Source organism: Triticum aestivum, chromosome 3D (genome assembly GCF_018294505.1).
Source record: "Triticum aestivum cultivar Chinese Spring chromosome 3D, IWGSC CS RefSeq v2.1, whole genome shotgun sequence".
NCBI lineage: Eukaryota > Viridiplantae > Streptophyta > Magnoliopsida > Poales > Poaceae > Triticum > Triticum aestivum.
In genome coordinates, this window is record NC_057802.1 from 560,486,123 (window position 1) to 560,500,616 (window position 14,494).

The 14,494-nt window shown below is 45.5% G+C and overlaps 3 protein-coding genes and 1 pseudogene across 4 annotated transcripts; all 4 read left to right on the forward strand.

The window, feature by feature from the left end:
• The first annotated feature begins 346 nt into the window (after window positions 1-346).
• On the forward strand, window positions 347-4,082 carry LOC123075434 (cytochrome c1-2, heme protein, mitochondrial). Its single transcript, XM_044498038.1, has 8 exons — window positions 347-629; window positions 972-1,039; window positions 1,300-1,511; window positions 1,840-2,119; window positions 2,257-2,328; window positions 3,318-3,434; window positions 3,532-3,597; window positions 3,693-4,082. The coding sequence occupies exons 2-8, from the start codon at window positions 980-982 to the stop codon at window positions 3,807-3,809; spliced, it is 924 nt and encodes a 307-aa protein (XP_044353973.1). The 5' UTR covers window positions 347-629; window positions 972-979; the 3' UTR covers window positions 3,810-4,082.
• Window positions 4,083-5,336: 1,254 nt separating this feature from the next.
• LOC123075435 (F-box protein At5g62510-like) lies at window positions 5,337-7,039 on the forward strand. 2 transcript variants are annotated; one of them, XM_044498040.1, is made up of 3 exons: window positions 5,337-5,487; window positions 5,573-6,337; window positions 6,428-7,039. In XM_044498040.1, exons 2-3 carry the CDS (start codon window positions 5,599-5,601, stop codon window positions 6,760-6,762), a joined length of 1,074 nt encoding a protein of 357 aa, XP_044353975.1. In that variant the 5' UTR covers window positions 5,337-5,487; window positions 5,573-5,598; the 3' UTR covers window positions 6,763-7,039. The 2 variants fall into 2 exon arrangements, with proteins under 2 accessions (XP_044353975.1, XP_044353974.1); XM_044498039.1 differs by having other exon boundaries at window positions 5,573-7,037.
• Window positions 7,040-10,090: 3,051 nt separating this feature from the next.
• LOC123080483 (uncharacterized) lies at window positions 10,091-11,345 on the forward strand. Its single transcript, XM_044503408.1, has one exon. The coding sequence runs from the start codon at window positions 10,158-10,160 to the stop codon at window positions 11,082-11,084; it is 927 nt and encodes a 308-aa protein (XP_044359343.1). The 5' UTR covers window positions 10,091-10,157; the 3' UTR covers window positions 11,085-11,345.
• Window positions 11,346-12,613: 1,268 nt separating this feature from the next.
• Window positions 12,614-14,235, forward strand: LOC123076504 (uncharacterized; annotated as a pseudogene).
• Window positions 14,236-14,494: the final 259 nt, after the last annotated feature.

The window sequence follows — 14,494 nt, forward strand, 5'->3', positions numbered from 1 at the left end:
TTTCTTTGAACAAATAAATTCTAAATATCCTAACCTAATAGAAATCCCTTCTGCTAAATGATGCTGTTTTTTTGAACGGGTAGATGATACTAGTTGAAATAATACTTGTTGTATAAATGCTCTTTTATTCTTGTGCAATCTGGTATTGAAACGGGTCAGACCATGTTGCCCAACAAGACATGAGTCCACTCGGTATTGAACAATTAGGCCGGCTCCATGTCCGTGACAGAACAGACGGGCCGACAGGGACGAGGTCCGTGCCAGAGCGGGCCAGCCCATTCCCAAATCGCAAGTCTCGTTATAGCCACGTGGACAGACAGTTTCAAGTGGAGCTTGAAACTCCTCTAAAAAAAAGTGGAGCTTGAAACTCACTCGAGTAACCCGGGCCCACGGGTCAGCACCTTCCTCCAGCCGCCACCACGCACGGCCATCGGAGCGCCACAAAGCCCAGCTCCCCACCACTCTCCCTCCTCCCCCGCCTCCGATCGCGCAGACAGCAGACGTGCAGCCCCTCCGGCCGCTCGCTCTCCGGCGCCCTTCTCCAGCGGCTCCTCGCAGCGCAGCGCAGGTACCGGTTGCCGAACTCGACCCGCGTGTCGGGAACTCGGGATCTGGGTGCTGGACTGCTGGTACGTTTGATCTCCTGCGGGCGTGCAAAGTACTCCCTAGCTTATGATTCTGCTTTGTACTACTGTGTGTGGTTTACAGACCCTGCTACTTTTGTATTATCCATTTGCACGGTGAATGAAATTGGGAGCTCTGCTCCTCAATTTCAAGCTCCTCTAGTAGCAGGTGAACTGTAAATCATTATCCATCGATTATAAGTCAGGGAGTTGCCATGCTTTACTTTTCAATCAGTGTTGTACCTTCAAGTTTGGGATCCTTCTGCAATAAGTCAATTATTATTGTGCTGCAATACCGAAACTCCAAAATGTTGATCCACCTGTTTGTGTTTGGGATATCTGATACAGCGGCATAGATGGCTACTGGGAGGGGCATTAGCCAGCTTCTGAAGAAAGTATTTCGCCAGCACCCATCTGTAAGTACTTCCCAAATCTTTAAAAAAAATTACCATTTCAAAAAATTAGTTTACCATATTATGTTATTCACTTTTGACTGTTGGCCATTATTAATTTACCATATTATGTTATTCGCTTTTGACTATTTGCCTTTAACCTGAAAAAATAGAGCCAGCATCTTAAGTCACTGTAGTTGGTCAAAAGTGTTATAGTTACAACATTACCTATGCATGCACCAAATTAGTACTATTTATTAGTTATCTTGTACTTCTTCTTACAGGGTTCATCTCTTCTTTCTTCAACCCGGATATATCATGGAGAAGGAATCACTGGCTTCACTGGACTGAAAGCATTGGCTATTCTTGGAGTTGGTGCTTCTGGCCTTTTAAGCTTTGGTACAATAGCGTCAGCTGATGAAGCAGAGCATGGGCTCGAATCTCCGAGCTATCCCTGGCCACATGAAGGCATTCTTAGTTCTTATGATCACGCATCGTAAGTAAAATCATATTCTCTTGTCAAACAACTTTTCTTGACCAGTTTTGACTCTAACAAATAGCATGGAAGCACAATAGCTATTTGATCATACATACAATATTATGCTTGAGTCCACTTAGGACAATATAAAAAAGTATACAATTGTTCTTTTTCCATAAGCCGGCAAATTGCGTTGGTGTTCCACTATTGGAACCAACAACAGAGCAACAGTCCAAGTTCAGCAACAGGGGAATAGTAGTACAATTATGCTATCTGTAAAAACCTTCTCTTAAATTGGTAATATCTCTTGTAAACCTCTTTAATTCTTTTGAAAACATATGAGCAGAATAAGGCGTGGACACCAAGTTTATCAGCAAGTGTGTGCCTCCTGCCACTCGATGTCTCTGATCTCGTACCGAGACCTGGTGGGTGTTGCCTACACAGAGGAGGAAACAAAAGCAATGGCTGCTGAGATTGAGGTGGTTGATGGGCCCAACGATGAAGGCGAAATGTTCACGCGCCCGGGTAAGCTGAGTGACCGTCTCCCACAACCATATGCGAATGAGCAAGCAGCTCGATTTTCAAATGGTGGAGCATACCCTCCAGACCTCAGCTTGATCACAAAGGTGACCGACTAATGGATTCTGGTTGCATTCATCCAATATTTGGCCTCAAAATTGTACTCCCTCTGTCCCACAATATAAGAACGTTCTTATATTATGGGACGGAGGGAGTATCTCACCCTTTGCTAACATTTTTGCAGGCCAGGCACAATGGCCAGAACTATGTTTTTTCTCTCCTTACTGGTTACCGTGATCCACCTGCTGGCGTCTCGGTAATCCTCTCTCGTTTATATTTGGTGTTGATGGCTTCTTGTGGTTCTCAATTTGATCTTTCCCAGTGTATATACTTTTATTATGCGTAAGTAGTAGCAGCAACCATGTGGATACAATGGACTCACATTGGCGCACGATGGCATACAGTTGTTCTGGATTGGCACTGAATTTACCCAAACTTTAATCCTTTCACACTATTTTCTTCTAATGGTTCATTATTCGAGCTAAACATGTATGCATTACCTAGTATATTTCCCACGCTGACACATGCAGTTTTGGAACTGCAGTTAAGACTTCAGATGTGTTTTTTTGTAGGTTCTTCTTATTACAACATGTTGTGACTTGTTGGTGCTGCTAGATAGTCATTTTAGTTGTAGTGGCATGTTGATCAGCCTGATAAAGTGGGGTTGGATATCCCACAAGATTGTCAGCTGCTATTCTAAAGAGTATGAATAAAAATCTTCTTGGGAGTTCTAAAGAGTATGAACAAAAATCTTCTTGGGAGCTCTATTTTTTCTTTGCTAGTTTTATGTATAACCAGTTTTAAATGTTGGACCCCCAGTTCCCTATAAATTATAAGCGTCATAGCTAAACTCTAAGGTGCATTATGCAACTGGGTTAACAATATTATCACTAGCCTTTATGCTATTCAACTTCAAGGTTTGGTCTACTAAGTGAAGAATCTTAAAATGCTGTGCCACTCTCTGGTCACTAAACCTAATTTTTTTCACTTGGAATTTGAAAGGATTAGCAACTTCATCTGAGATTTTTTTTTTGAAAAATTCCTCTGAGAATTCTACTGTGAAAAGGAATATTGTAATCAAATTTTCCAGTGAGTATGCATCTTTCTCTCTTGATGGAAGTTGTCTGGTAAGGTAGTTAGCTTGTTTTGGTTATACCCTCATAAAATTCACCCCCTAGCCTATTCGTATTTGCTCTCTGATTGAGTCTTAAATCTTAACCTTCTGCTTTTGATTTAAAAATCTAGATTCGTGAAGGCTTGCATTACAATCCCTACTTTCCTGGTGGCGCCATAGCCATGCCCAAGATGCTTAGTGATGGAGCTGTCGAGTATGAAGACGGTACTCCTGCAACGGAAGCTCAGGTAAGTCTTACTTTTCTATTGTGAGCATCACGGAACTTGTGCCGCGGATTCAGTACTAAATTAAAGGATGGTTTGTTTCTTCTGTCTACAATTCCAGATGGGTAAAGATGTTGTCTCATTCTTGTCATGGGCAGCTGAGCCTGAGATGGAAGAGAGAAAGCTGGTAGCCCTCTTGCTCTACACCACCCATTTTATTTGAATGGCAGCATAAATTATCTACTCCGTAATTGCTTACTCCACCTTGTGATTGTGTCATAGATGGGAGTCAAATGGATCTTCCTACTCTCGCTCGCGCTTATGCAAGCCGCGTATTACCGGCGCATGAAGTGGTCAGTCTACAAGTCCCGCAAGCTGGTCCTTGATGTGGTCAATTGAGGACCAACGCTTGGTTTTCTTCAAACATTTCTTGGGTAATTAGAAATATTTGAAATAAGGAGTACATGATGTACGTTTTCACACTGGCATGGTTGCCATGCATGCCTAGAATGCATTATTCTTGTCTACAATTACTCTCATCTTTTTGGGGGACACGGTTTTCAAAATTTGAAATGTCAACAGTGCCAACAATCATCTAGCAGAAATATCAGACAGAGATTGTAAATATATCTGTGCTTTGTTGATCAAATTTACTTTTACTTTGTTTCTTAAGTGGCAGTTTCAGGATTTGGGGAATATATGTATAGATAGTGCCGCAAGCCAGCAAGTCAGAAATCCATATTTGCATTCTAACTTAATTACAGTCTACCATCAACTTTTATATTTGTCATAGCAATTAGAATCAAATTAAAAAGAGGAATGGGAAGTCCAAGGAGACCGGAGCTGGTATCACCGGGAAGAACCGAGCAGGGCGCACAACACGACCTCCACTGATTTTTCTAAATTGTTACATTACTGGAAAAAAATCCTAGGCTACTACGAGATGTATGAGTTGTTCATTTTCGCCTTCTGTTGTATCCATGAACTGCTCATCTTGGTGATTTGTGAAGTGCTCATCAGCTACGTAGTTTATGAATAGGTCATCATGATCTGTGAGTTGTTCATCGCCTATGCAATTTAAGAACTGCTCGGATTTATGAATTGCTCACCTTCAGCCATGTAGTTCAAGAAGGATTTGCCATGCTTTGCAACTAAAATTGCCACTCGGCAAACATAATTTGGCATGAAAAACATTTAATTTGTCATACTCATCTCTGTGAACACACACATACTTTATCCCTATTAGCACATCTGAGATTGCACTATCATGTCCTGCATGACGGCCTATGTAAGTAATGGTTGGAAGAATTTTCTTTAATTAAGACTCCCTTCGATCCATAATAAGTGTCGCAGCTTTGAACTAAGGCCGTGTTCTGAGTGGAGGGATAGAAAAAACATAGGAATATAAACCTGTGAAGGAATTGGGTTGCATGTAGCTTGAAAACCTTTGTGATACTCAAATAGAGGATCGGCTAAAACTGAGGTGTTCGGGTCATGGGATAAAATCCAAAGAAAAAGCTAATTGTTGGTACCCACCAAGTTGTAGGCAAACACCAGCACTAGGGCGCAGCTAGTACCTTTCTTTCTCACATACAACATTTTATTTGGGGTACTTCTGCTTTTCCTCGGGCATCCGCCAACAAATGAGTTTGGAGTAGATTTTTTTTCCTTCGGAATAAACACAAGAAGCCAGCATTTCTTTTGGAATACTGTACTGCTATCCGACAATGCGAACACTTCAAAGGAAAAGCATTCAGCAGGAATTCTTGCGTGTAAAAATCCTGCAAAATTCCTGTGAAACGAACGGGCCTAAGGTTATATATTTTTTTAAGATCGTGTAAAATGGCGTGCGTGTCTAGCAGTGAGAGTCTTTGGACTCATATACAGCCCAGTAAAAAGCCCAGATAACTGCAAAAAGAAAAAAAATCCCGCAGCATCCATCATCCATCCATCTCGTCGCCCCGCACCAAACCAAACCCTCACCGGCTCGCCGCGACCCACCGCCGGCGCGGATGGGAGCACCCAACGCCGGCGCTCTCGCCGCTTATCCCTAAGAAGTCCGCGCGCCACGCATCTGGTACGTCCTCTTTTCCCTCGCTCTCCCCTCACTGCTAGGACGTAGTATCATTCTAACCTCTCGTCCTCCGCCCCGATCTCTGCAGATTAGCCGCTCGTTTCCTCCCAGGAGATGGCGACGGGATCCATGGAGGCGGCCCTCATGAGCGATCCGACGATCAAGCTCCCAGACGACCTCCTGGTCGAGGTCATCTCGCGCGTGCCCTACAAGTCCACCTGCTGCTGTAAGTGCGTCTCCACGCGCTGGCGGGACCTCATCTCCCACCCCGACCACCGCGAGAAGCTTCCCCAGTCGACCCTCACCGGCTTCTTCTACAAAACCTACGGCATGGGCCGCGATCCACGGTGTCCACATGTTTACCAAAGCGTCTCGGGGAGCTGGTGCCCTCTTGACGCCTCACTCTCGTTCCTACCTGAATGCGAGGAGCTCGACATCTTGGATTGCTGCAACGGCCTCCTCCTCTGCCGACGCCGGACTGCCCCCAAGGCGTTGGATGACCCTGGGACGTTGGAGTACGTGGTGTGCAATCCTGCTACTGAGAAGTGGGTATCGGTGCCCGCCACCGAGTATTCCTTGTTCGTGAACGATGCTCGCCTGGGATTCGACCCGTCCGTCTCCTCCCACTTCCATGTGTTCGAGTTGGTAACTGCCGTGGCTTTGAATCTGAATAATAAGTATGATTATTGCATCGAAGAGGTGGGGATATACTCTTCCAAAGCTGGTGGTTGGACGCATCAAATTGTTTGGGACAATCCAATTGAGATACTCTGCTTATCAGGTGGCGCATTTTTCAACGGAGTGTTGTATTTACGTTCTGATAGTGATACAGTTGCAGCCATCGACGTGCAGGGTAATTATAGGATCATTCCTATTCCTACTTCACCTGATGCTCGTGGTGTTCCTAATGTTTATGTATCACGGGGACAATTGTATCTCACAGATCATGGTTCTTCTGAACTGTCAATCTGGGTTCTTGAAGATTCTATTAGTGAAAATTGTTGGACATTGAAGCTCAAAGTCAGCTACATGCAACTGGTCGGAGTAGAGTATTCAAGCGCCGGGGAACATTATGGTGTTATCTCAGCCCACCCAGAAGACAATGTGATGTTCATAACTGTAGAATCTGCATCGAGGATCTTTCCGCAGATGAAATTATTTTCATACGAAATGGATTCGAGGGAGCCGCGGTTCATATGTGATCTTGGACGGAATTCAAGGTGCCCTTATCTTCCATATGTTCCTTTGTTCTCGGAGTCATTGGCGGACGGGCACTAAATGTTTGTGTATTGAAGCCTTCACAATTGTCCATCTTACTGATGATGATAGTGAACTTAGATCTTGAATATGAGCAACAGTAATCTGGGTAAGTTGTGATAAGCTGTTGGTGCTTGACTGAAGTCATGTACCTAACATTATGCTGCGAGCTATTCAGTCAACTTCTCTGTTAATCATGGATACGTGACCGTTATATATAGATACGGCATGTACCTGTTGGTGCTTGAGTGATGTACTCCCTCCGTAAACTAATATAAGAGCGTTTAGATCACTACTTTAGTAGTCTAAACGCTCTTATATTAGTTTACAGAGGAAGTATATAACAGTACTCTGCCCGTGTTTGTGTAGTGTTATATATATATTGGAACTATTATGAATATTTTAATATCTGCATTCTGGTCTCTGTTATTTCTCTATTGGGTATACCAACTTTTATTTGCGGCAGTACATGATAACATGAATGGTTATGTTGTTGTTCTTAATCTGTCCTATAATCTATCTTGTTGTTTGGGTGGACCTGGAATGGCCAGGGCTGCTGTTGCATTTCCACGGAGATTCAGTTGTCTTTGGTATTTCATTTATGTGCACTATTTTCATGTCTGCTGAAACCGAGATTCAGTTTTCTGATATATGAACTGCTGTTTCCATGCAAGTGCTTTTTTGCCTTTCTGGTTTTGATTGTGTTCGTGTCACCTTCAGTGGTCTCAAAGCACGGTTCCTCCAGATGCAAGTTCTAACAGACGAGTTGCCCGCTTTATTCATGGGGACTGGGGTTGCAGATTTATCAACACAAAAACTTCTTATTGTTTGTTCCATACCGTAATTTTGATTGTTTGTCAAATGATATATATCTGGAGAACGTTCAGATTGAAGGCAATATGGTCTGCACATTTGAGTCAGTTCTAGATGAAGAGTGAGATTTGGCATGCGTTGTGCACCAGGATATGTGGTTGGTATGTGTAGTGGATGGCATTTGTGTTGATTTGTTCAATTCATGAGCAAAAATTGTCTGATGGTTTCTTGCTGCGATCCAATCTTCAACGCTTGTACCTGAACATTTTTTAAGAGTTTAATGTAATTAAAAACAGTGTTCGTTGAATTTTAAAAAATGTAACTATAAAATTATTTATGTATTAAAAATGTTCTTGTAATTTAATTCATGTAATATTAGATGAGAAATTTGAAATTACTCGTTTCTTGTTGAATTATTGTTTATAAATTTTACAGGAAAGAAGAAAACAGGAAAAATAAATTTATGTTTAAAATGTTTAATAATTACCAATAAATAGAAACAAAAAGGGAAAAACTAAACATGGAAAGGAAAGAAAAGGAAGAGAAAACCTACTTTTGATAGATAATAAAGATAATAAAATGAAAAAGACCAATAAAAACTTGAAAAACAAAAGAAATAGAAGAAACGTCACAGGCCTAGAATGGTGTGGTGCGTCCTTCCTGAACTAAAAGGTGCACAAAGCGTGGAATAGGATGCCTGATGCACATTCAACCAAGTAGATAAATGTAAAGCAGCTTGATTAGGTCCAGGGTACGGCAGGGGTTGTGTTGAGAAACGATAAAGGTAATTTTATTGCAGGAGGTTTGAAAATTGATCATTGTGTGGACACTCTAACAACAAAAGCTTGGTCTCTTAGATTTGATCTCATCATAAATTTTGATAATCTCGAGGTGATTGAACCATAAATAATGGCTAACGGTTAACAGGAGTAGCGGCGGCAGTTTTCGATGATTGCTATTTTTTAGCTTGTGATTTTTCTATTTGTAGGTTTGAACATTGTAATAGAGAAGCAAATAAAGTTGCGCACGAGCTTGCTAAATTGGCTAGATTTTCCTCTATTATTGACTGGTTTGAGGAGCCTATGTATGAAATTGTACCTTTCCTCACGAACGGTGTATCTGTTATATCAGTTGAATAAAGTTCATATGTTTTCCAATAAAAAAGGGCCGGGGTTCTCATAGTTTCAGGAGCAAAGATGGCACACGCCAGGTGCACGTTAGGCTAGTACTCCGGTAGTAGTTAATTAAGCTTTGCTTAGCTAGAGCGTAGCTAAATCTTTTTGCCAGCACAACGTAAGCCTCGATCTTCGCCTCATTTTGTTTATTCAAGATGGTGAGATGATTGACGTCACTGCCTACGCAATTGAACCCGGTGGACACACACTGGTTCGTCTCTCGACGGTATACAATCGACTCGTCGGACGGAAGGGTGCAATCATGCAGTATAATTTTGAATTTATTTTGCTATTAACATCTCACTATATATGCAGCTAAGGAAAATATCCAGCTCCATCGTTTGGAAGCAAGAAAATATTCATCACATGTAGCATAGCGTCACCGATTCTTTTTTATTGAGGCAAGCGTCACCCATATATATGATAGAATAAGTATAATTACTTAGGGTTAGGTCTTAGTTCATTGAGATTTAAGCAAGTCTCAGTCAAGTGACATAACATGAATGAAAGAAGAAAAAAACTAATTTTTTTTCATAGATCTCAATGTAAGATCTCATAGATATAGCATCGACTAGTATTTTTAGTCGACCGAGACTTAACAAGACTGAATAAGTTAGACTAGCCACAATGGAGAGTAACATACACATATCCCCAAACTATGTTACTATCTTCATAGTGGGTAGTAACATAAGTATGGTAACACGCGAAGCCTCATTTATTGGGTAATAGACTCATATTGCATTGGGACATGTGATGTTACAGTAACTAGCTAAGTTACTCAAGCTACCTCTCTCCTCATTAACTCATTGCCACATAAGCAAATTTACTGAGTTGGACTCGATGTTACTGCTGAAGTTACTCCCACTGTGGCTAGTCTTAGAGGGTGCTTGGATCCAAGGGACTTATTTTAGTCTGACTAAAAATAGTCTCTTTAAGAGGCTAAAGTTCCAAGCACCCCTGACTAAAGAGGGGCTAAAACTAGTCTTGAGACTAAAATATTTTAGTCAGGGGTACCCCTACTAAAATGTGGATTAGTCCTCTCTCTTCTCATTTAACTCCTCTCCTTTAACACAGGCGAGTTCTGGATTGGAGGGTTTGAAGGATAATAAATGCTCATTAACTTGATTTTAGTCTCTTTAGTATTTGGATCCCAGCATGGTGAGGCTAGCAAGTTTTAGTCCCACTACTTTTAGTCACTAAAACGTATCCAAGCACCCTCTTAAGTAACTCCTACAACTAATTAAGGGCTAACCTTGTTAGGTGAGCCTTGATATCAAAACTTATCTCGTCACACCACGAAATTTTAATTTCAAGCCAACCGACCATTGACCAAATACTCCGGTGCGATTCCCCTGATCCCCTCCACTACAAATGCCCCGGTCCGCTCTCGTCTGACGCCACCTGCAGAGACCTTCTGTTCCTGCTACAATGGCCCGCCTCGCCACCCTCGCCGTGCTCCTCCTCTCCCTCCTGGCCGTCGCTAGCTGCCGCGTCCTTGAGACCATCCCCGACGACCAGGGCCCACCCAACCCCGTCCTCCTCACCCAAGATGATCAGGCGGATGCTGCTGTTGCTGAGGTGACCCTTCCGGCTTTGCCCACCCCGGCAGTCACGGTGGACGGGGACGTGCTCCGGCTCCCCTCCCACCGCCGCCCCTGCCACCTCCACCGTCACCTCTGGTGGGCGCGCCACCACGGCCTCTCACACCACCGCGGCGCGTTCTCCGGTCCGGGCGAGGCGCGTGTCCATCCCGCCGTCGACGTCGTACTCACCGAGCTTGCCCGCGGAGAAGAGCAAGAGCCCAGGGAAGCTGAGCTGGAGGCGGTCGCGGAGCCTGACCCCGACTCACGCCCGGACACCGACGCCGCAGAGAAGCTGTTTCATGGCGAGGAGGAGGAAGAGGCGGCGAAGGCGTGGAAGGTGGAGATGCTAAGGAGGTTCCGCCACGGCATCCGATTCCACCACCGCCACCATCTTCGCCACCACCAGGAGCAGGACGGGGAGGAGCACGACGACCGCAAGCAGGACAAGGATGAAGGCGCGAGCATGAGCCTGTTCGGACGCTTCCACCACCGCCACCATCTTCGCCACCGCCACGAGCAGGACGTGGAGGAGGAGGAAGACCACAAGGAGGACAAGGACGCAGGCCCGAAGATGAAGCTGTTCGGACGTTTCCACCACCACCACGCGCACGACAGCGACAACGAGGTCGACGAGGTGGAAGAACTGGCTAGGAAGCTGAGCGAGGCGATCATGAGAAGGAGCTTCAGCCATGGCGGCCGCCGCCACCACCACCACCACGGCGCGGAGGGCGGGGTGAAGAAGTGGTTCAAGGGCCTCATGAACCGATTCTAGACGTACCGCCGGCCGGCGGCTGGTTGATTTGGTCGTTTAATTACTTTGGTTAATCTGTTCTCTGCACTGTGTGCGTGACGTGGAGTGCTCTGCCATTTCGTACCTTTTTTTGCTTCCTATTCCACATTACATTACTACTTGTGTTGATATATGTACTGGTGTGTTAGTTTACTCAGGGCTGTGAGATTGTACGAGCAGCAATGTTATGTGTTTTTCCTGCAGATTAACTAATACATTTGTCTTGTATGTGTGCAATTTTATTGTTATCTCCTAGGTTCGTATTAAAACTGGGTATGTTCATTGATCTCTGTTTTACCCCTCGCGTTTGCATAGTTTTCCATGTTCCTTATGTTACAAGTTATCAATTGTAGTTCTTTAGCGTTGCATAGAGCTAAAATTTAAACAAAATTTTGACGAAACTTCTGAGATTTTGGTGGGCGCCAAAATATTTGTAAGTTTGCAATTTCTGGTCAGATATAAACTAATTTCAGAACACATTTATCAATATTTTTGAATAATCCGGTGAAATTGATGGATCAAAATGCAGATTTTTTTACCTGAAATGATGATAAGGTCCAAAATTGTTATGTTAACGAAATATTAACCATCGTTGCTGCTTAGGAACTCAAACTCTTGATACTTTGGTGTTGGTCTTATTTTCCTTTTGCGCGGAGACGATTTGCCCTTTCATTTTAGCGCATATACATTCAGAAAATGCACCGGAGCTCCTGGGTGGTCCACACCCCTATACGGATATTAAATGTAAAAAATACCAAAAAATAAAATAAAAACTGAAATTTGAGGATATCAAACTGGGTTCTCAATCTACTCCTGTGTGAAGTTTCATGAATAAAATACCAGGAAATGTATATGTGGCGAGGGAAATACTGTCCGAATTAAAATTCATCCAAACAGTTTTTTTTACACATAAGAAACTTCACACGAAAGTAGATCGGACACCCAAATTTGATATCCCAAAATCCCAGATTTGTTTTTCAAATTTCTCGGTATTTTCTTGAACTTAATGTTCATACAGAGGGTTGGAGCACCCAGGAGCTACATATCCTCTTCCTTACACAAATTTTCCAACCTCTTCACCGGTTCAAGCACACAAACTATCTTTAGTACAAAGTTCGGAATTCTTACAAGAATAACAAATTTTAGGCCTCCACATATGGGTCCTGCCTAGCTTACCATCATCTTTTCTGCAATTGCGCAGGCACGCAGCTGGCAGGCGGCCAGGCGTCAAGAAATTTGGTATGCATTGCTTAATTTGGCTGAAGAGATTAATTGTACGTGCAGATCACATTCACTCCCCCGCTGATAGTGACAAAGTCAGATAACTTGTCTTCTCCTTCCTTGGCTTGATCCGGGAGGGCTTCAGATTTGTCTGAACTGGGAAAGCTTAACAAGCAAGTCTCCAAATTTGTTTGCAGGACGGCCCCATGAGCCTTTTTTAGCACTACGTTAAAAAAGTGCCCCAGTCGCACCCCCACAGACTCATTTTACGCCGGATTTAACGAAATCTACGGCCGGCGCTCCAATCCCATGAATCGGGGGGCAGCTGGGGCGCCGACACTAGTTTTTTGCTGCAAAAGGCCCACTGCCAGCCTCTAATCTCTCTCTCCTTTCTTTTTCTGACTAGCCCCACCACGTGCAGTGCCAGTGCATGCAAGAATCTCTTCTTTCTCCCGCATGCCTGCCGCCCCTTCTCCTCCACGCTCCACCACGCCCTCATCCGCCGTCGCGGCCTGCGCCGGCTCCGGACGGGCGAGTGCGGCCGGCGAGCGGGCGCGGTCAGGGCTCCACCGCGCCACCGGAGCTCGCCGCCTCTCCGGCCGGATCTCCTTTTTCTCCCGCATGCCCGCCGCCCCTTCTCCTCCACGCTCCTAGCAGCGTCGCGGCGTCCGCCTCCCCGGCCGGCTCCGCCTCGCCTGGCCGCCTCGCGGGCTCCCGCAGCCGGCCGCCTGCGCTCCCTCCCGCCGCCGGCGGAGACGATGCTGCTGTGGGGCCTGGGCCAGCCGGCGTCGCACCGCCCCAACGCCTTCGCGCGGCAGGGCTTGCCGGCCTTCCCCATCGACGCGTGCGGGCGCCGCCTGACGCTCCAGCAGCAGCCGTCCTCCTTCCGGGGGGCTTCCGGTGTCACCGGCGCCGTGGTGTGGGACAGCACCGTCGTGCTCGCCAAGTTCCTCGAGCACGCGGCCGACGGCGGCCTGCTCTCCGTACGCGGGGCGCGCGCCGTGGACCTCGGCGCCGGGTGCGGGCTCGTGGCCGCGCTGCTCGGCGCGCGGGTCGTGCCGACCGATTTGCCTGACCGCGTCCGGCTGCTCCGCAAGAACCTCGAGGAGAACGTCGGGGGGTCGGCGACGGTGGCGGAGCTGGTGTGGGGCGACGAGTACGAGGTCGACCCGGAGCTGCTGCTCCGGCTGGACCCAGAGCCGCCGGAGCTGGTGCTGGGGTCCGACCCTTGGAGGCGGCCATGAGGGAGTTCGAGATCGGGTGCATCGAGCAGGAGCAGTGGCACCCCGACTTCCGCACCAACCGCATCGCCATCTTCATCCTCCTCAAGAAGACGCCGCCGTCGCTTCCTGTCTCGTCGCCATAGCTGCTCAACCTGAATGCCAATGAGCAGCAACAAGTCTGTCTGTCGGAAGCCGCTGTCGTGTGTTGTGCCGCGCTGGAGCCTGGAGCCACCCACCGACGACGCGACGCCGTGCTCGGAGCTCGTGTGCGTGTGTTGCGCCGTGATTGGAGCTCGCGTGCGTGCCCGAGCGCAGGCCGCCGCGCGTGTGCTAGGCAGCGCGTGCATGCGCAGCAGCAGCCCAGGCAAAAGAATTCGCCGGCAGCCCCCCAAGGGGCGAACATAATGCCAACAATAGCCCAGCCCATTTTAGTTTCTTATTAAGTCTTGTACTTTTTTCTACTGTTGCTGGGCTGGCCGTGTTATTGCAGCCTAATGCCTTTATTTTTCCAGTTGTTGTGTGCTTTTGGGCCAGCGATTTTTTTGACTATCGAGAGTTTTTGTAGATGCTGCTCGTTCTGGCAGACTGGCCGGGCCAGTAGTTAACTTTTTTTTACGGTGAGGACCAGTAGTAACCTTAGATGTCTCAAAAACAAGTAGTAATCTTAGCCGTTTGCATGATTTTCCTACCATCCGGCCTTTTGTTGTTTTTTGTTTGGTTTTTCTGTTTTTGCTTTTGTTTGTTAAATGTTTATTTTTTTTGAAAAATCAGTTATTGCTTCACCATAAAAAAGAACTGAAAGCTTTGTTTACATTTATAGTAATATTTTGGAAAAAAGTGCTTGTTTATTTTTTAAATTATTCATCATGTGTTGAAACAATTTATTTTTTAAAAACATCATGTATATTAAAAAAAATGTTCACGGTGTGTTTACAAAAACAGAAAATA